Source organism: Miniopterus natalensis, chromosome 17 (assembly GCF_054644295.1).
Source record: "Miniopterus natalensis isolate mMinNat1 chromosome 17, mMinNat1.hap1, whole genome shotgun sequence".
Lineage (NCBI taxonomy): Eukaryota > Metazoa > Chordata > Mammalia > Chiroptera > Miniopteridae > Miniopterus > Miniopterus natalensis.
The window spans coordinates 42,348,208-42,367,341 of NC_142097.1; the positions used below are offsets into that span (position 1 = coordinate 42,348,208).

Genomic DNA, 19,134 nt, shown 5'->3' on the forward strand with positions numbered 1-19,134 from the left:
CGGCCCGGCGAGTTCCAGGCCGCTGAGGTGTGGCGCTATGGAGGAGCTCGATGGCGAGCCGATAGTCACTGTAAGGGCGCCCCAAAGAGTCTTGATTGCCCTCGCGGTCCAAGGGTTGAGTCTGCTTCGTCTGTGCAAGCTTGTCTCCCTCCCTGCCGCCCGCGAGGCGCCCGTCTCCTCTTTCCGCTCGGTTGCCCCTGTGCGGAGGTCCCGTCAACTAGGCTGTGGTGTTGGGGTCGCAGTGGTCGCTGGTTTTGTGCTGCTTTCAGTACGCTGCATGCCCGGCCTCGCAGGCCTCACTCCGTCCCTCTCCCTCCCTTGTCTGCCCGCCTGCCGCCTCCCCACGCTTTTCCCGTCGGAGTAAAGCTCTTAAAGAGCGCGCTCGGACCAAGCAGGGGAATGGGGGCTTTTTTCTTCCAGCCGGACTAAGCTTCACGCCGCGGCGCAGTGAGCTTGGCTAGCGGTGCTGTACTTGCCCAGGGTTTACTGAACGTATTCTTTCTCTCGGGGGACTATTTCTGTTTTTATTGCTCTGTTTGCTTTCCTTTTTTTCCTGAACTTTGAAGAAGTATGTCAAGTGTTTCTGATCTGTGATGCTTTAGATGCGAATACCTACCGTTCCCCCAGCCTGGAATGCACTTCTCTTATCTCCTGCTCATTTTTCAAATGCAAGCTCCTGCGGCCTCAGCCTTAGAAAGCCTCCCCTGACTAGGGCAAATATCTCTGCCCGTCATAGGCTTGTTATGCACCTCTTAGCCCTAGGTAACCTATAAACGCCACTAAACCGCAGGTTGCCTGACCTTGTGTTATTTGCTTTTTAGAAAGTTGAGATGCCTACAGTGTTCAGCTAAAGCTATCAGGTTGCAAAGCAATATCCGACAAAACAAAACATTGGAAATGGGAAATTTCAAAGCTAACTGGACTAAACGAGGCATGAGATGTGGGTGGTTATGCTTTATAAAGTGTACTGCTGTAGAATGTTAAATTTTAATGCGTATATAAAGTACTTTAAATATGAAACATCCATCAAGGACTTATGTCTGTTTGCAGGAAGAAAAATTAGGGTTTCAGAAAAACTGGAACTTTTTCAAACTTTCCTTCCTCCACTAGTCAGAATCTTTGGATGGGGGAACCTTCCCAGTGCCCTGTGCGACCCTGGAGAGCCACCACTTTGATATTGGGTCATGATAACGAGCCATGCCTTTCCAAATGGAATGAAGATGATCTAAGCTTTATTTTGATCCCAGTAGTGATTGACTTGCGATAACCCATCTCTATGTTGGCGTTGGGGAAACCAGATAGGAAACTGGTTGGCCTTGTAGGCACAACAGCCTCACATAGGGGCATTACCTTGGTAGAACTCCATAGTCTAGAGTGTGAACCTCAGCTCAAGTTCAAACTCTCTCACATCTGTATTTGAGTGTTCAACTGCATTCTGGGCTTACTTGTAACACTCTCAAGTTGGGACTTTGTCCAAGTGGGGACAACAAAGTTCATTTGCTTATTCTGGGTGTAATAGACTGGGCTGATCGCAGCCACATTCAGCTGTTACGTAGATTAGCACTTAACTTTTCACGACCACCGATTTCTAGGATTGTGCTTGCAAGTCAGTTGGAAGCAAAGCCTTTAGTAATCATAACAGTTTCTTTGCCTTATTTTTTACTAGTTGATTCCAGGAGTGAATTCCAAGAAGAAGCAAATATGTTTTGACTGGGGTCCAGGGGAGATGCTGGTGTGTGAAACCTCCTTCAACAAAAAAGGTAGTTATTATTTTTCCTTCTTGGTTATCTGTCCTGGCACATTTAGTTGGTTTTTTTCCCTTATTTTCTCAGATTTGACTAGCTGAGGCATGATACAGTTAAACTTATTTTGGACCATTTTCATTTTTGAAACTTTAGTTGTTTAAGAATTTCATTGATTTATGAGACCTGGCAGATGTTGAATCCAGGGGAAAAAAACACCACACAATATTCTTCCTGGTGTTAAAGAAGGGTTTTCTTTCTTTTCTTTCCTTTTCTAATCGATTTTTAGAGAGAGAGAAATGAAGGAGGGAGAGGGAGAGAGAAACATCAATGTGAGAGGGAAACATCTGTTGGCTATCTCCTGTATGCCTCCTACCAGGGATTGAGCCCGCAACCCGGGCATGTGCCCTGACCAGGAATTGAACCTGGATCGCCTGGGTCCTGGGTCGACGCTCAGCTGCTGAGCCAAGCCCGGCTGGGCGGGAAAGGTTTTCTTTATATTTAAAAACTTCAGGCTATCCCTCTTCTTGTCCAGAGTGATTCAGTTCCCTTCATAGCATCCCCCTTATTGTGAAACTTTGCAGATCTTACAGCCCTTACCTTTACATTATCATTATGAACTTGATTGAATTCTCTAGGCTGTTGCTACATAGCACAAATGATCTGGAGAGTGAAGTGACTTATCCTTGGCTTTGTTCTTTAAGCTCTGTTAGGTACTGGATATGAATCTTTTTCCTTCTGATACAGACTCCCACTAGTAGCAAGATAAAACTGAAATCTTGACATTTGATTCTGCTTTCTCTTTTTCAAAAGAGAAGTCTCAGGAAATGTTGAAGAGATTTTCTTGCAAATTTTTGACAGGTTCTCTAAAGAATAGGTTTTCCTATTTTGTAAGGAGCAGGTAGAGCTAATGAAAGTCTTATAATTTTGGCAAATTATAATACGCAGTTCATGTAATTTTTTTTTAAATACATGTTTATTGATTTCAGAGAGAAGAAGGGAGAAGGAGAGGGAGAGAAACATCAATGATGGGAGAGAGTTGTTGATCGGCTGCCTCCTGCATGTCCTTCAGTGGGGATTGAGCTTGAAACTCAGGGAATGTGCCCTGACCAGTGATCGAACCTCGATCTCCTGGATCATAGGTCAATGTTGAACCACAGAGCCATGCGGGTCGGGCCAGTTCATGTAATTTTTAAGCAGCGTAGTTTAAAAATAGTTGAGTTGTCCCTAATGTTGCTAAATATTTGTCAGGTATATTGATATTGAAGATATCAAGCTTGGCAGAGCTGTAGAATCTGCCAAAGGGGCACTTGCTCAGAAGAGAAACTTCTGTGAATGTGTCTGGATCGTCTCTTTCTATACTTAGTGGGAAAGCTTATCAACATTTCCAGTTTGACCTCTGTTGTTGGAAACACAGGTTTTCTTTTTGTTTGTTTATATCTGTTGAAATCACATTCAGGACAAGCCATTGAATATTATCATAGCTTGTTTGAGAAGCTATTATATAAGAAATTTCCACAAGTTGGTTTATAATTTATTATAGAGCCTTTTCATCGCTGTTGCAAAATAGTTTAGTTAACTCTTGATTCTTTATTTTAGGGATAATGGCAGTACAAAGTAATATAAAACAACATTGACTTTGAGTTTATATAGAACTTTGGCTGTAGATTTATCTTTTTTATTGGGTTTTACATATTGGGCTACTATTAAGAGAGTTTACTTTTTTTCAGTAGAGTTCGATTGATGGAGGCGAAAGGTAGTTTCAAAATATGCTAGTGAATTGAGGTGTAAAGTCTGAGAATGAACATTTAAAAAATTCCTGTGTGGATAATTGATAAATGGTCTTTTATATCATTTTTAATAAGTGAAATTAGTATCAAAAAACTGAAGCTTTTGTAATTACTCAAAAATTTTATAGTGGGTTCTTTTATGAAGATGATGGTGATAGGTGTTAATTTTTTTTTTCTATTTAGTTTCAGGAAAATCAGAGACAGTGCCAGGCTGTCCCTTCATCCATATCATCCGGAAAGATAAAGATGTTTACTCGCAAATCTTGAGAAAACTTTTCAATGAATCCCATGGAATCTTTGTCGGCCTCCAGAGAATTGAAGAAGAATTGACTGGAAAATCCAGAAAAGCACAGTAAGTGGGCTGCTAATAGGTGCTTAAGTACACAACTAAATTGTGAAAAGCCAAATGAAATGCATTCTTGACCTTTTGCATAACAGACAGATCCCCTGGACGTATGAGGGAGTCCTGGTTCTGCGCCAGCCTCTATACTGGGCAGTGGGAGTGGTCAGAGGTGGAAGTGCCTTGCAGAGATTGTGCAAATGGTGCTGATTGACTTGCTGGCTGATACGGTTTCTTTGTTTATATTCCTACTCATTTACTCTTCAAAGAAGAAAAGTTAGACCAAATAAGCACCTGAGAGTCACTGAATGAGGTCCCACTATTGGGAGACTGTGAAATTAATATAAAAATGAATTTTGTTTTGTTTTTAAAGAATTACTCTCAAGACATTTTTTGGCAAGAGACCAGAAAACTATTGTACTGTTTATAGACTAGGATGTTTGAGGTGTGGTTCATGAGTTATCTGCATCAATGACAGGTACTTGATTTTGATCATCAAAATCAAAATTTTGGGGGGTGGATCCTAAAGTCTCCAGGTGAGTCTTAAGCACAATGGAGTTTGAGAGTCCCTGTGTTAGGTTTTAATCAGTGTCCATTCATATGGTTAGGCATGGGCAATATTGTTATTGAAAACACCCCGTTTCCCCCTTCTCCTGTGTTTTCCATTGCTTTTCAGAAAAAGTGGACGGGGGGGAGAAAGAGAGAGAAACATTGATGTGATAGAGACACATCAATTAGTTGCCTACCTCATGAGCCCACAACCAAGGTACGTGCCCTTGGCCGGAATCAAACCCGGGACCCTTCACTACACGGGCTGATGCTTTAACCATTGAGCTAAACCAGCTAGGGTTCCTGTGTTTCCTTTACTCCTACAGTGCTATCCCACTCAAATTTTCAACAGTTGATTTTAGTGTCCCATCATTGAGTCTCATCTGCAACAGTATCAGTATGAACTCAGGGATACTTATTTTATTTATTTATTGTTAATCCTTACCCGCAAATATTTTTCCATTGATTTTTATTTCTTTATTTCTTTATTTTTAATGCTCACCCAAGAATATTTTTCCATTGCTTTTTTTTTTTTTTAATATATCTATTGATTTCAGAGAGAGGAAAGGAGAGGGGGAGAGATAGAAACATCAATGATGAGAGAGTCATTGATCAGCTGCAGCCCGCAACCTGGGCATGTGCCCTGACCGGGAATCGAACCCCGATCTCCTGGATTCTAGGTCAGTGCTCAACCGCTGAGCCACACCTGGCTGGGCTCCATTGCTTTTTAGAGAGAGAAACATCAACGTGAGAGAGACACATCAATTGGTTGTCTCCCAAACATGCCCTGGGAATCGAACCCACAACCCTTCGGTGCGTGTGCCAATGCTCTAACTACTGAGCCACACCAGCTAGGGCCTCATGGACACTTATTTTTTTTCATGTTTTATATTGTATTTTATTTATTTTGTTGCTCAACTTGTTCCCACTTTGGCCAGTAGGAGCTCCTTCAACTGGCCTTCAATTTGTCTCCTTTCAGCAAGCTCCTGTCACCTATCTTTTCATTACCACAAGATATTCCAGGCTCATCTTGTATGTCATTTCATTTTTTGTAGATTGGTTCGAGTCAGTAAAAACTACCGATCAGTCATAAGAGCATGCATGGAAGAAATGCACCAAGCTGCAAGTAAGGATTTTGTGTGTATATATGTGATAGTAATTGAAGTATTTATCTGGCTATAAATACTACAAGGTAAAATCTGATTGACATTCCAGCTCAAAACTCTTACTTTCTTATCTTACTTAATTTTTTGTCTATCATCTTGAGTATGTTTTTCAAGTTAGAACATACAGAGTTGACAGGTATAAGGCTAAAGGGCCAAATTAAGGATTTTTGAAAATTGCATTCTCAGTTCTTTGAGTTGGTAATTTAAAGTCACCATGACCACGAGAGCCACGTGACCACTGGATGTCAGATAGTCTTGTATAACATGGTCGTCTCAATGTTTGCTGTGCCACTTCTAACATTAGGGTCTTGGTTTGAGAATTATTGATCTACAACAAAAAGATATGAAGCATTTAAAAAAATATCTGTAGTGAAAATGGTTGGTCATTAGAAGAAACAAAGCACAAGCTGAAGAACCTAGTATGTGAAGTTATAACAGACTGAAAGTTCCATTGCTCACTTAAAATGTTTTGTGTTTTGTTAGTTGCTGCTAAAGATCCAGATAGTAGCCGCCAGTTCAGCAGCCAGGTAAGGGCTCTGCCTTTGTTGTTGCTGGCACTTTTATGTCTTTCTGTGTCCTTGGCACCTACCTAGGGTCGCTTTGCAATCAGTTTTTTGCAGAACTCTGTTCTTTCCAGGTATATAGGCAACTCTTTGGGGTGGTAAGGATCACCTTAAACTTCCTAGTGCTCCTTCAAGGCCTAGAATATTGAAACAAAGGATGTGCTTGATACATACTTGTGTGAGTTTTCAGTTCTTATGGGAAATATAAATCCTAACCACATTGTGTCACCTTGGGTAGAGAGCTAAGCTTTTGGAACCACTGCTTATTTTCATAAACTCAACTCACGAAACCACCATTTTACTGAGCCTGAGCCACAAGTTCTTACCCTTTAGTTGGAACTGGATGAGGGCTTAAAGAATTCTCTTTCTTTGGTAGAGTCTTTTAAAAAAATTTTTAATTTTTCAGTACAGTTGACATTCAGTATTATTTTATATTAGTTTCAGGTGTATAGCATAGTGGTTAGACATTCGTATCATTTACGAAGTGATCCCTTCAATAAGTCTAGTGCTCACCTGGCACCATACATAGTTATTACAATATTATTGACTATATTCAATATGCTGTACTTTATGGTAGAATCTTGATACTTTCAAACTCCATATAGGGACTGATGCACTGTATCTGAAGTCAGCAAAGCATTTATTTCCCTTTACCAATAAGCTATTCTGTGTTTGTGCACAGAAGGATGGTAGGGAAGGGAGGAATGTATATTCTCAGGGCAGGTTTATTTTGGGGCCTTATATTGGGTTTGCCTTTTCACAGATGATTTCCTAAACTCCATTCCCTGGAATACCAACTTCATAATTTTTACTGTATATATTTCTTATAATATTACTTACTGAATTATTTCTAAAAACCATCTCTCCTTTATTATTCAAATAAAGCCCCTTCCTAAACCATAATATTCATCAAGATCATGGGTATGATGAGCTAGTTTATTATTATTTTTTAAGTATATTTTTTTATTTTAGAGAGAAAGGAGGAGAGGAGAAAGAGACACACACAAAGATCGATGGGAGAGAGAAACATTGGTTGTTTTCCTCCCGTATGCACCCCAGGCAGGGACCGAACCCGAAACCTGGGCATGTTCCCTGACCGGGACTCGAACCAGTGACCTCTCCTTGCACAGAACAATGCTCAACCAACTGAGCAACACCAGCTGGGCAGTTATTTTTTTCCTAATGCACATTAAATGAAGACTACAACCATTAAAATAAAAAAATGTTAGTTTGCGTCCCCCCCCCCTAAAATTTTTTCACCGGCTGTGGGAAACCCTGCCATAGGAATACTCAATAAATATTCACCATCATGTGATTCTAGCCCTGCTTTGTTCCTTTGCTCTAAGAGTAAATCCTAGGAATCTTTTCAGTCAAAACTTTGTCTCCATTTCTCCCTTAGGTCTCCATCTTGTCAGCAATGGAGCTCATTTGGAACCTTTGTGAGATTCTTTTTATTGAAGTTGCCCCAGGTGAGCATGGAACCTTTCTGTCAGCATCAGAGGTGTCCCCCACCCTTTCTCTTTGTCTTTCCTGTGTGTTGTGGTTAGTGTTTTGTTGCCTACGTTGCTCTTTTCATCAACACAACCATCAGAAAGCTTTACATGACAGCCAAAGAAGCCTGTCGTTTTGTTAGGTACTGCAGAAAGAATCAGACTGCTTTCCAGAAGCCTAAACTGTTTCAGATGACCCTTGAAAAAACCAAGAAAACAGATATTAAACTAGTGCTTGAAGGGAGTGATCGTTGATATTTGTATCCTGGATGGTCAAGCTTAAGAAAGGCTTAGGAGAAGCTAGAGGAGAGGCACCAGTGCTTCTTCACAGCCTGCAGAAGGAGCCAACCCTGCTAATACCTCAGTGTCAGACTTCTAACCTCCAGAGACCGTAAATTTCTGCTGTTTAAAAAAAAAGGAAATGAAAAAGAAAGTTTTAGGGATGTGAGGAGGGGTTAGGCTGTGGGAGGCAAAGTTCCTTTGAGAATTTTGTTGCTAATGATTGGGGCAGGGACAATCCTGTGCATTAACTGTCCACTTTTAATTCTTCTGTTGATCTTGAATTAAATTGTGGTCAGTACAGTCTCTTGTCTTGAGTGGGCTCTCTGTGGAATTGCTAGAGACTTTTTCGTATTCTTTTAAGGACCTATGTTTGCTCTTATCCATGAACAAGTGTAATCTCTGTGCAGTCAGCTGTTGACTCATTCTCCTGCTAAAAGATTGAGCAACTTGAAAATAAAATGTGTTGTTTGTATGCCTCTCTCCTCCAGTAGATTTTTGAGGGCTATCAGTGTGTTTTTATTGTTGCATACCTAGCACCTAATCAGTACCAATTCCTAAGTGGCCGCTGCTTACATAGCCGTTGAGTATTGAATAGTCATGGAGAACCTGAAGGCTGGAGTGGGAAGCGGGGTTGTGGTAGTAAGGGTGAGGAGGGTGAGGTCTGGGCCTTGTGGTCAACCCTTTCCAGGAAGTATTCCATAAAAGTCTATTTGCAAGTTCAGTCCTTTATTCAGGACCACACCTATGCTCACTTAAGAGGGATAAACCATTTCCTACAAAGCTTGTCTGCCCTACATTCTCTGTACTGTGGGAAAGTGGAATTTGCTGCACATGAAGCTGAGGTCCTGTGTGTGACGAGAGTCTCTCCCTGCAGCTGGCCCACTCCTCCTCCACCTCCTTGACTGGGTCCGACTGCATGTGTGCGAGGTAGACAGCATGTTGGCAGATGTTCTGGGCAGCGAGAATCCAAACACACACAAGAACTTCTGGAACTTGGTAAGTACCCCATGCAGGCCAGGCCTCCCTTTCTCCTACCACATGTCCTGTTTCCCCCCGTGTTCGCAGGCACGCGTGAGGGTTACTTACTGAGCCTAAGTGCACTTGGCCTGGCTCTTTTTGTCTGTGATTATGAAGATGCCCTTAGATCTTTTCTTCCCTGCTCCACGGGAGAGTTTAGAACTAAGTTATGTAAAAAAAAGTAATGCTTTGTAGACTCCAGTGAGAAGGGACATTTGGTTTTTTTGTGCATCTAAGGGAGAGAAGACTTGGAGATAATACAAAACTGATGATCGGGGCTGGGGGTTGGGGCGTTGATGTAAATGAGCTTGAGGGCCTTTCTGTGCTGGCACTGCTCTCCCAAACATGGTGAACATTCCTAAAACCTGCCTGACTTGCTGGAAGAAGTGTGGCAAGCATCAGCCCCACAGAGTAACATAGTACAAGGGCAAGGATCCTCTGTATGCGCAGGGAAAGGGACATGATGACAGGAAGCAGAGTGGCTACGGTGGGCAGACTGAGCTGATTCTACGCAAAAAGGCTAAAACCGCGAAGAAGGTTGTGCTGAGGCTTGAATGTGTTGAACCCCACTGCAGATCTAAGAGAATGCTGGCTAGTAAGGCATGCAAGCATCTGAACTAGGAGGTGATGGGACGAGAAAGGGCCAAGTAATCCAGTTCTAAGCTTCAAATTTTGTTTTATTATGTGACAATAAAATCTTGAGGATATGTTCACTTGAAAAAAAATAAATAAATGAGCTTGTGAGGTGGTTTTGAGGTGATAGAAATGTTCTAAAATGACTGATGGTGTACAACTCTGCAAACTTACTAAACCTCATTGAATTATACATTTAAATAGGTGAATGTTTATAGTGTATAAATTATAACTCAATAAAGCTGTTAAAAACAAAAAGATTGATGATCCGAAAGCCATTTTGGATTATTTATTTGGATGTATGTATATCTGAACTGAAACTTTTATGAACCAATAATTTATTTGATGCACTCTGATATTTTCTGTTTCATTTATTTTTTAAAAGCTGGTCACAGCCTGTAAATGGGTTACAATGTCAGTTTCAAAAGCATGGTTCAGGTTAAAACCATAAGACTTGATGACACTCCCTTTCCAACCTTGCAGAAGGTTCATCACAATGATGAGATATCCTTCTGGGGAGAGGGCTGAGACTAGATTACCTCTGGAGGGAAGAAACCATCATGCTTCCCCAAGGCTAGGAATCCAAAGTGTGGACTGAGGGGAGGGCTTCTGGGCCTCCTGTGAATGTTCATTTTCTTGGTTGTACCCCCCAGGTGACCATCTTGGTGCTGCAGGGCCGGCTGGACGAGGCCCGACAAATGCTCTCCAAGGAAGCTGATGCAAGCCCCGCCTCTGCCAGCATGTGCCGAATCCTGGGGGACCTGATGAGGACAATGCCCGTTCTCAGTGTACGTGGGAGCAGCCCTGCTCTGCTGGATCATGGGAGATGGGTTCATTCATTAAGCATAAGGGGTTCATGTGGTGATGACGTTTCACTGCATCTCTCCCTCAGCCTGGTAACACGCAGACCCTAACAGAACTGGAGCTCAAGTGGCAGCACTGGCGTGAGGAATGTGAGCGGTACCTCCAGGATGGCACGTTCGCCTCCAGTCTTCACCTGGAGTCTCTCTGCAAGGTGTGGGAAGCAAGTCCAGGTCGGGGTCCAATGTCTTCCCTTATGGCTTGTGGCATCCAGCCCAGTGCTGGCAGAAACTTGGTCCTCCTTGGCCAGGGCTATCCATTCTCTGCGAGGAAGGAGAGGTGCTCTCATTGAGATCAGGAGAGTTACAGAGAGCTCCCCTAGAGCTAAGGGAAAACATCTCTCCTCAGATCATGTTGGGCGACGAAACTGCCTTGTTGGAGCAGAAGGAGCTCCTGAATAACTGGTATCATTTCCTAGTGACCCGGCTCCTGTACTCTCATCCCACAGTAAAACCCATTGATCTGCACTTCTATGCCCAGGTGAGTCTGAGCTCTGTGGGGTAGGGGTGGGGAGTAGGAGTCCTGGGGCTCTGCTCCCTGCTGGGTCACTTTCAGTGTGTGTCCTGTTTGAGTTAAACCTCCCTGGAGAACCGGAAGGGGCTTTCCTTTGGCACTTTTAAAGGACTCTATCGCCCTTCTCCAGCGTTCCCGCCAACCCCCTTGAGCCTTTGCTTTCGTCCAGGGATTGAGTGGGTCACCACCTTTCCACAGTCCAGCCTTGACCTTTTTCTGGGAGGTGAGAGCAGCCCAGAACCCCTGGACAACATCCTGATGGCAGCCTTCGAGTTTGACATCCACCAAGTGATCAAGGAGTGCAGGTAGGACCTGCTGCGCCACCAGCATTCTGGACACCTTTAGGTGTGGGATTCAGTGGCATTAAGTACATTCACAGTGTTGTGCAACTGTCACCACCATCCTTTTCTAGAATGTCCTGTTCCTTTTTGCTGGTGTCTTAACCTTCTTCCCACAGACCTGCTTCCTTCCCCAGCCACAGGTAGGTAGATAATGGCTTCTCTCTGGACACATTTGGGGACCTTCCTAAAGCTTGAGGGCTACCATGTTTATAACAATGTCCACGTCAGGGATGTTTACTTAAAATAACATGGCAGGAAATTACTTTGATGTTTAGAATCCAGAAAAAACCCGGCCGATGTGGCTCAGCAATTGAGCATCAACCTAGGATCCAGGAGACTGAGGTTTGATTCCTGGTCAGGGCACGTACCCAGGTTTCGGGCTCAATCCCCAGTAGAGGGTGTGCAGGAGGCAGCTGATCAATGAATCTCATCATTGATGTTTCTATCTCTCTCCCTTTCTCTCTCTGAAATCAATAGACATATTTTAAAAATAATAAAAAATAATAAAACTTTTAAAAAATCCAGAAAAAGCCAGCTTATTGCTTGGAAGCTGACCGACCTGCAGCCACCTTAGGGGACAGCGCTTCTCAACAGCCTCACTCTCTGATGAGCTAAAGGCTCCCACACCATGGGGCTCCTGGCTGGGTCTGTTCAGAGCAGGTATTCTACCCAGCCCTCTTCCCAAAAGGGTATCTCATCAATGTGATTAACCTTCAGCATGGTTGGAAAGGGAGTGTCAAAAAGAATGAATCAAAGGTAAAGCTTTCCAGAAACTTTTATGTATATATAGTAAGTCAGGAAGAATTTACCCTTTGTTCTGTGCAGCCTGTATAAGTGGCTATTGCACCAAAGACTCCCAGAAAGGAGAAAGTGGGAACAGCAGGCAGCGAGTGGCCTTGCTCAAGTGTCAGGTTCACTCCCTTTGCCTGGGTGGATCCCAGTAGATCTGGCAACTGCTACGTGCGCTTCCTGTTTTGTTTCATCAGACATCAGAAACCACCAGTCTTTTAGTTCTTTTCTTGTTCATTCTGTGTCCACGTTCTCTGCATCTGATTGGATCCCTGGATTAGATCTCATTGTGTGACATTTGGTTATCCCTATTAGTCCCCACATAGCAAGGAGAAACTTCTCACTCAGCGCTCTCCTCACTGTCCCTCCTGTCCTTTTTAAGCAAAGGACCTGTGGGGTTCCTGTTCATGCCCCACTCATGTGAGCCATGGCTTCTCAACCTGACTTTCCTTCTTGCCTTGGTGCCTGAACCTATAGCATCGCCCTAAGCAACTGGTGGTTTGTGGCCCATCTCACCGACCTGCTGGATCACTGCAAACTCCTCCAGTCGCATAACCTCTAGTAAGTGTACGTGGCCATGCCCACCCTTTTCTCCCCACCACCCAGCCCCTCGGGTGAGCTGAATGCCTAGAGATGTTGGGCTGTGGAAGGGGGCACTGAATGGAGCAGACCAGGACTCTTGGTCTCATGTTACGTTTTATTCCAGCTTTGGCTCCAACATGAGAGAGTTCCTCCTGCTAGAATACGCCTCGGGCCTGTTTGCTCATCACAGGTAGGAAGGCCCAAGGGGTGACAGCAGGATGCTCTTTAGCATGTGGGTGCCATTGGAGCTTGGACTGTGTTCTCTCCAGTCTGGTTCCCTGAAGGTTACAGTGGTCTAGAGATGAGCCATCCTGGGGGGCCAATCCCAGAGCTACCTGGGAGCACGTAGACTTGCCAGGCCCTCATGTCTGTCCTCCTGGGACCTTTGCAGCCTGTGGCAGCTGGGGGTGGATTACTTTGACTACTGCCCTGAGCTGGGCCGAGTTTCCTTGGAACTGCACATTGAGCGCATCCCTCTGAGCACCGAGCAGAAAGCCCTCAAGGTGCTGCGGATTTGTGAGCAGCGACAGATGACTGAGCAAGGTGAGTTGGCCCTCCTCCCGGTACAGCCCTCTATATTCGTGCTATGCCAGCTAGACTGGAGAGAGGCTGGGCAGTAGATGCCAAGAAATAAACCAAAACACAGGAACACCACTGAGGAGGGACAAAGAGCTAGGGATCCTTTGGGACCTAGAAGCAATTGAGCATGTTGCTCAATAAAAAATTATTCCCAACCCACTTCTCTTGTACTTACTCTAAGAGGTTAGGGCCAGGGTCAGCTTTGAGTTTACCTGTCCCACGTGGGTTGCTGTTGCTAGCCAAGGCTGGCTCTGGGGAGGCAGAACCAGAGGTGGCTTGGGAAGAACAGAGAGGAAATGATGACGTTTGCCCTTTCCCTTTTCACTGTTGAATGATAAAAACCTAAGTTATTTTTCCCAGAGGCACTTGCATGTTTGACTGTCTGAAAACATATGGCATTTAAGACCCAAGGGGTGATATGATTTTGGGCACCTGGAATGATAATGGAAGAGCTGATCTGGGGGAGCAATAAGTACCTTATTGCCACCCCTGAAATCAAAGCTCACAAAGCCAATCCTGTCAGGGTGGGTCATACTCTTAACAGGCAATTTATAAACCTGGAGTTCCCAGTTCTGCCACCAAGCTGTATTTGGGGCTTGTGGGGGAGGCTGGGAGGCTGAGAGGTGGGGGAAGGCTGCTCCTGTCCCAGCAGGGTTTAGGAATGATTTATAGTGTGAAAGGTTTTCCTTTTCTCTTTCCTCCTGCAAAGTTCGCAGCATTTGTAAGATCTTAGCCATGAAAGCTGTCCGCAACAATCGCCTGGGCTCTGCCCTCTCTTGGAGCATTCGAGCCAAAGATGCTGCCTTTGCCACGCTGGTGTCAGACAGGTGGGTTCAACCAGTGTCAGCTTCCAGAACTGTCTGGGAAGGTAGGAGGCTGAGGTGAGGTGGGCTTGGGACTGCTGCTCTGATCTCCAGGCCTGGCCTTACAGGTTCCTCAGGGATTATTGTGAGCGAGGCTGCTTTTCTGATTTGGATCTCATTGACAACTTGGGGCCTGCTATGATGCTCAGTGATCGACTGACGTTCCTGGGTGAGTCTCTGGGCTCTGTCCCCTGGACTGCTGGCACAGGTGGTCAGTTGTGGAAATTGAAGGGACTGTTCTAGACTCCTCCATTTCCTTTCTCTTAAGCCCAAACTCCAAACTACATAGAACGCTGTGTGCTAGACTGCAAAGTATATTTTTTGGTAATATTTTATTTTCCAGTAACTTCAAACTTAGAGAAAAGTTGCAATAGTAGTATAAGGAACTCTCATATACACTTTACCCAAACTTGCTAGTTTTTTATATTTTGCCTCATTTGTTTTCTCATTCTCTCAGTTGGGTTTCTTGGGAACAATTTGGAAGTTGGAGACACTGTCCCCCTTTCTCCGTAAATACTTGAGCATGTATTTCCTAAGAACATTCTCTTATATAATCATATTTATCAAATCTAGAGATTCAACATTGATACAATACTCTCATCTCATCCATAGTTGATACTCTTATTACACAGTTGTCCCAGTAATGTCCTTAATCGTGTGCAGGTTCACGAATTTATATCTCTTTAAGTGCCTCTGCTTTTCTTGGTGCATCTTAACGTTGACATTTTAAAGAGTCAGTTCAGCTCTTTTGTAGAATGTCCTCAATTTGGGTTTATCTGATGTTTCCTCATTATCAGATTTAGATTGTGTTTGGGGCAGGAATGCCACTGAGGTGGTGTGTCCTCAGTGCTGTGTCCCCTTGTAGTTTGCTTTGATCACTTGGTTAAAGTGGGTCCACTAGCTGTCTCCTCCATGCAGCACTGAATTTCCCTTTGATTTAATGTGGAGAGAGACACTTTGGAATCCCTTAAATGTCTTGTTCCTCATTGAGCTTTCACCCACTAATTTTAGTGCCTACTGTGATTTTCTGACTCACTCCTTGTTTTAGTTGGCATCCCAGCATTCGGAAGGCTTTCCCTTCATCCCTGTTTATTCTCTTACTTACATCAGTAACGGACTCCTGGGTTATTTTGTTCAGTCTGTTATAATCTGTAACTCTTTGTTTATTGTAATGCTTACATTTTCCCAGGTTTGGCAGGTTTCAGTCCCTTCAAAAGTGTGTTTTGAATCCTTTTGGGGTCTTGTTGGTCCTTGAGCTTGGATACAGCTTTGGAAGAATCTCCCTGCTCTATGGAATGGCTGGTCTGGGGTCTGTCTTGTCTTGTTTGGGGCCAGAGGTGACCTAGTGCTCTTTTCTCAATAGGAAAGTATCGCGAATTCCACCGATTATATGGGGACAAGCGTTTTGTTGATGCGGCTTCTCTTCTCCTGTCACTGATGACCTCTCAGATTGCCCCAAGATCTTTCTGGATGACACTCCTAACAGATGCCCTACCCCTTTTGGAACAGAAACAGGTACAGGTTGAGCCCAGTGTTTTTCTTCTCTGCGTTTTGGAGTCCTTGATAGTGCTTCATTGTGTAGCAGATGCGTAGGTCGCACCTCATAGCACCCACTCTGGAAATCTCATATCCACACAAGAAAAACTACTTAATTTGAAATGAGGCAGTTGCCTACTGACCATACCCAGCCTAGGGCTGAGAGAGTAGTGGTGCTTTCCCAGGGCTGCATATACAAAGTACACCCCTCCAAGGGCATGCGAGGAAGGCCATCACTGAACTTTGGTCCAGGCCCAAATCAGTGTAGGCCTCAGCTGTGAGCAGCTAAGCAAAGCAGCTTCTCTCTCCTAGGTGATTTTTTCAGCAGAGCAAACATATGAGCTGCTGAGATGTCTGGAGGACTTGACCTCAGGACGACCAGTGCATGGAGAACCTGATGCCCAACAACTCCAGGTCATTTTAGCTTCCTGGGTTGATTTCACAATGGAGATGAGAAAAGGCTCCCTCTATCTCTGGTTCCTCCCACCTTCCACAAACAGTGGCTTCTTACAGACTCATGTGCCTCTTAAATTACCTCTTAACCTGTAACTGTGACACACCACCTTCTTTTAGGAAAACAGTGGGGTCATTCTAGTGTTCTGATCTCTCTCGTTTTTCTTCTGTCAATCAGTTGCATTAGTCCTTTGCATTCAGCTCTTACATTGATTGAGAACTTGCTGGAAGCTATCGCTGAATGCCAAATGACCTCTGTCTGCTTTTGGATTAGTAGAGCCCTTGGGAGCTGTAAAGGATCATTTCCTGCCATTCCTCATGCTGGCTCTCTTTGCTTTTAGGATGATGACATAGAGACCACCAAGGTGGAAATGCTGAGACTTTCTCTGGCACGAAATCTGGCTCGGGCAATTATAAAAGAAGGCTCATTGGGAGGCTCCTGAGGCTAGCCGAGAGCTGCTCCAGCATGTTATCTTTTTATGGCATTGTATATAAGTTTTTAAAGAATAAATGTTTTCGTTTGCAAATATAAGGTAAGTTCTTATTGAGTTCAGCTAGGGAGTTTTATCAATGTCCCCTGTATACATGAGGTAGTAAAAATTAAGAAAATGTTCTCCTTGACATGGAACTGACTTCCCTGTCTCCTTACAGAAAAAGGCCCCCTCACAAGTTATAGTGAGTGCAGTGCCCTCCTGCCTATAAACAGAAGCCATCAGTGGTTTACTTGTGATTCTAAAATCTGCCCTCACCTGAGAATCATCTGAAACGCTGTCTCCTTTAAAAAAGGTCGAGGAACCTGTATTTTTTAACAAAAACCTAGGTGATACCTACATTTGGAATTCATAAGTGGTGCCCCCCCCCTTCTTCCCAATGGGGTGAATGGTTTCTGCATTAGAAGGATTCCACATGGGGTGAAAATGGTTTTATTCAACATGCAGCAAAATAAGGGCAGCAGAGTTGATATATCCAGTAATAGCTGTCATGAAACAGTGACCTCAACAGTAACACTCATAATTTTAATGTCTAAAGCTTATTGTAAGAGACAGTTCCATGTAGTAATCCCACACTTTCCCAGGGCTGCAGCAGCCGGTCTCCGGAAAGCTCTTGGGTTTATTCCTTTAGTGAAATCAATTCACTTCTGACCTATCCTAGTGAAGCAGTGAAACCTGCTTGCTAAAGAGGGGAGGGGCAGATGACCTCTTGATAGAGCAAGGAAGCCTGGCAGGAACAGGGAGGGATCAGGGAGTGAGGCTTGTGCCACCTTCCCCTGGAGATGGCTCTGCACCCGTCCAGCTGAGCTCAGGTGAGCCGTGTCCTTTCCCCAGCAGCCGGTTCTCCTTTTCCTGTCCTGTGAGGCCTACAGTCTGGCGCAAGCTAGCTGTGGCTGAGCACTGCTGAAGCAATAGGGTCTGGCGACTCGATTCAAGCATGGGCCCAATCTCACCACCCCCAGACCCAACATCTCGCTGACAGTACCCCTCAGCAGCCGAGGATAGTCAGTTTCTGGGCAGCAGGTAAGTCTAGTGCAACGTTCCTGACCCTGAGGCCTTCTGTTCCTGACTGTGCTATACCACAGGCCATCTGGGGTGGGGAAGGGAGGCCCAGGCAGGAGGACGCAGGTGGGGGCAGGAGTTGTCCTCCCTTTAGAGACTGAAAGGGCAAGACAGCAGTTTATTTCATGCCAAGCAAGAGGTAGTGAATAGGCTGGCCTGTTCCCACAGTGGTAGGCACACTTTTTGCAGAAAGCTCCAAGTACCTGCTTCCACAGAAAGGGAAGCACCGGTTCTCTTTTAAGTTTCCCTCCTATCCTTAGTTCAGGCTGCCTTGGGGCCAAGTTCTGTTTCTAATAGGCTGAGTTCCACATCCTGCTGAGATGTCCATAGGACACAGCCTGTCATCGCCAGGGACAAACACGCTTATCATCCAGTGGCCATTTCAGGCTAGTGCTGCCCATAGAAGGCAGCACAACCACTCCTTTCTTTGTGCCCTGGCCCGTCAGGGAACACTGGGCTTTGCCCACCTTCTTGGAGGTAGGAGTAGGAGCCTGCCAGCAAGGGACGCACAGAGTAGCATGGCAGGGGTGGGGTGGGAGAGCTGAGGCCTCTGGGGGTGAGGGGTGAGGACCTGGTCCTCGAGGGAGGGCCCCGAATCTCTTTAGAGACCTCCTCCCTGTGGCATCAGGGGATGCCAGCATGAGGGGAAAACCTATTCCAGCTTTGAGTCTGTTCCCAGGGCAACAGTGCAGAGTCTGGGGCCACATCCCGCCCAACAGTACATGGCCACTTCAAGTCACACAGGTAGATAAAAACAGGTCCTTTTAAGGGGCCAAAGGAGGAGAGACCATCACAGCAGTAGCTCAGCTCCTGGCAGCAATGCTCAGCAATGCCCAGGGTCCCTGTTCCATACCAAAGCTCTAAGCACTGTGGTCAGGACATGGAAAATGACTGGACCCGGAGAGCCTTCCTGTCTCAGGGCAGCCTGCTTGGGCTTCAAAGTGGAGATGACAGCATCCTCCGGGGTCATAGGTTCCCCCACTGCTCCACAGGAGGGAACTGGTCCACCTCACCCACCTCCGTGCTCAGCTGCTCCCCTAGGGTGAAGGTCAGCCTATACCGAAGCCTTGCCTTCTCCTGTGACAGAGAGGCAGCACACGTGAGACTCCATTACCCTCGACGCTTTCTGTGCTAATGGATGGGCCCTGCTCCCACCACCACATCCTTGCTCAGCCACTGGACCAGGGTGGGGAGGGGGCAGGGTTAATGCCACAATACTAGGACACTTCTGGTTGGGAGGTAGCCTGGGGCAAGGGCTTGGAGTTGGTGGTCCCAAGGTCCTAATCTGGGGCTTCTAGCTCACCTTCAGTGGATTAGCCAGCAGCATGACCTGGGTGATGGCTGCAGGTGGCTGGATGGGGCTAAATGGAGAGAGCTCTGTCCCGGAGGGCGGCTGTAACTTCACTTTCATTGACTAAAGAGGAAGAGAAAGCAGCTCCTTTGAAGAGAGGGCAGGTGCCCAGGTGCAACCCTGTAGTCACAACGGACACAC

General features: G+C 45.2%; 2 protein-coding genes and 1 pseudogene across 12 annotated transcripts in view; 2 read left to right on the forward strand and 1 right to left on the reverse strand.

Annotated features, from left to right (window-relative positions):
* NUP85 (nucleoporin 85) lies at positions 1-16,621 on the forward strand. 3 transcript variants are annotated; one of them, XM_016212420.2, is made up of 19 exons: positions 3-70; positions 1,667-1,760; positions 3,716-3,884; positions 5,477-5,547; positions 6,071-6,114; positions 7,550-7,619; positions 8,797-8,918; positions 10,226-10,360; positions 10,465-10,587; positions 10,782-10,913; positions 11,145-11,251; positions 12,554-12,637; positions 12,783-12,848; positions 13,050-13,201; positions 13,947-14,064; positions 14,169-14,269; positions 15,464-15,615; positions 15,949-16,050; positions 16,431-16,621. In XM_016212420.2, the coding sequence occupies exons 1-19, from the start codon at positions 38-40 to the stop codon at positions 16,530-16,532; spliced, it is 1,977 nt and encodes a 658-aa protein (XP_016067906.1). In that variant the 5' UTR covers positions 3-37; the 3' UTR covers positions 16,533-16,621. The 3 variants fall into 3 exon arrangements, with proteins under 3 accessions (XP_016067907.1, XP_016067905.2, XP_016067906.1); XM_016212421.2 differs by lacking the exon at positions 15,949-16,050 and having other exon boundaries at positions 1-70; XM_016212419.2 differs by lacking the exon at positions 16,431-16,621 and having other exon boundaries at positions 1-70; positions 15,949-16,411.
* Positions 9,027-10,217, forward strand: LOC107536617 (large ribosomal subunit protein eL42-like; annotated as a pseudogene).
* GGA3 (golgi associated, gamma adaptin ear containing, ARF binding protein 3) overlaps positions 9,765-19,134 on the reverse strand; it is a 22,054-nt gene continuing 12,684 nt past the window's right edge. For 5 of the 9 annotated variants that reach the window (XM_087826340.1, XM_087826339.1, XM_087826338.1 and 2 more), the window contains 2 exons: positions 18,946-19,056; positions 16,997-18,719 (listed from right to left, as the gene is read on the reverse strand). In XM_087826340.1, the coding sequence (XP_087682466.1) occupies positions 18,609-18,719; positions 18,946-19,056 (222 nt within the window). In that variant the 3' untranslated portion in view covers positions 16,997-18,608. Of the gene's footprint in view, positions 10,697-16,996; positions 19,057-19,134 lie in introns of those variants that run through there. The other 4 variants (XM_087826341.1, XR_015715887.1, XR_015715886.1 and 1 more) reach the window with 4 other exon arrangements.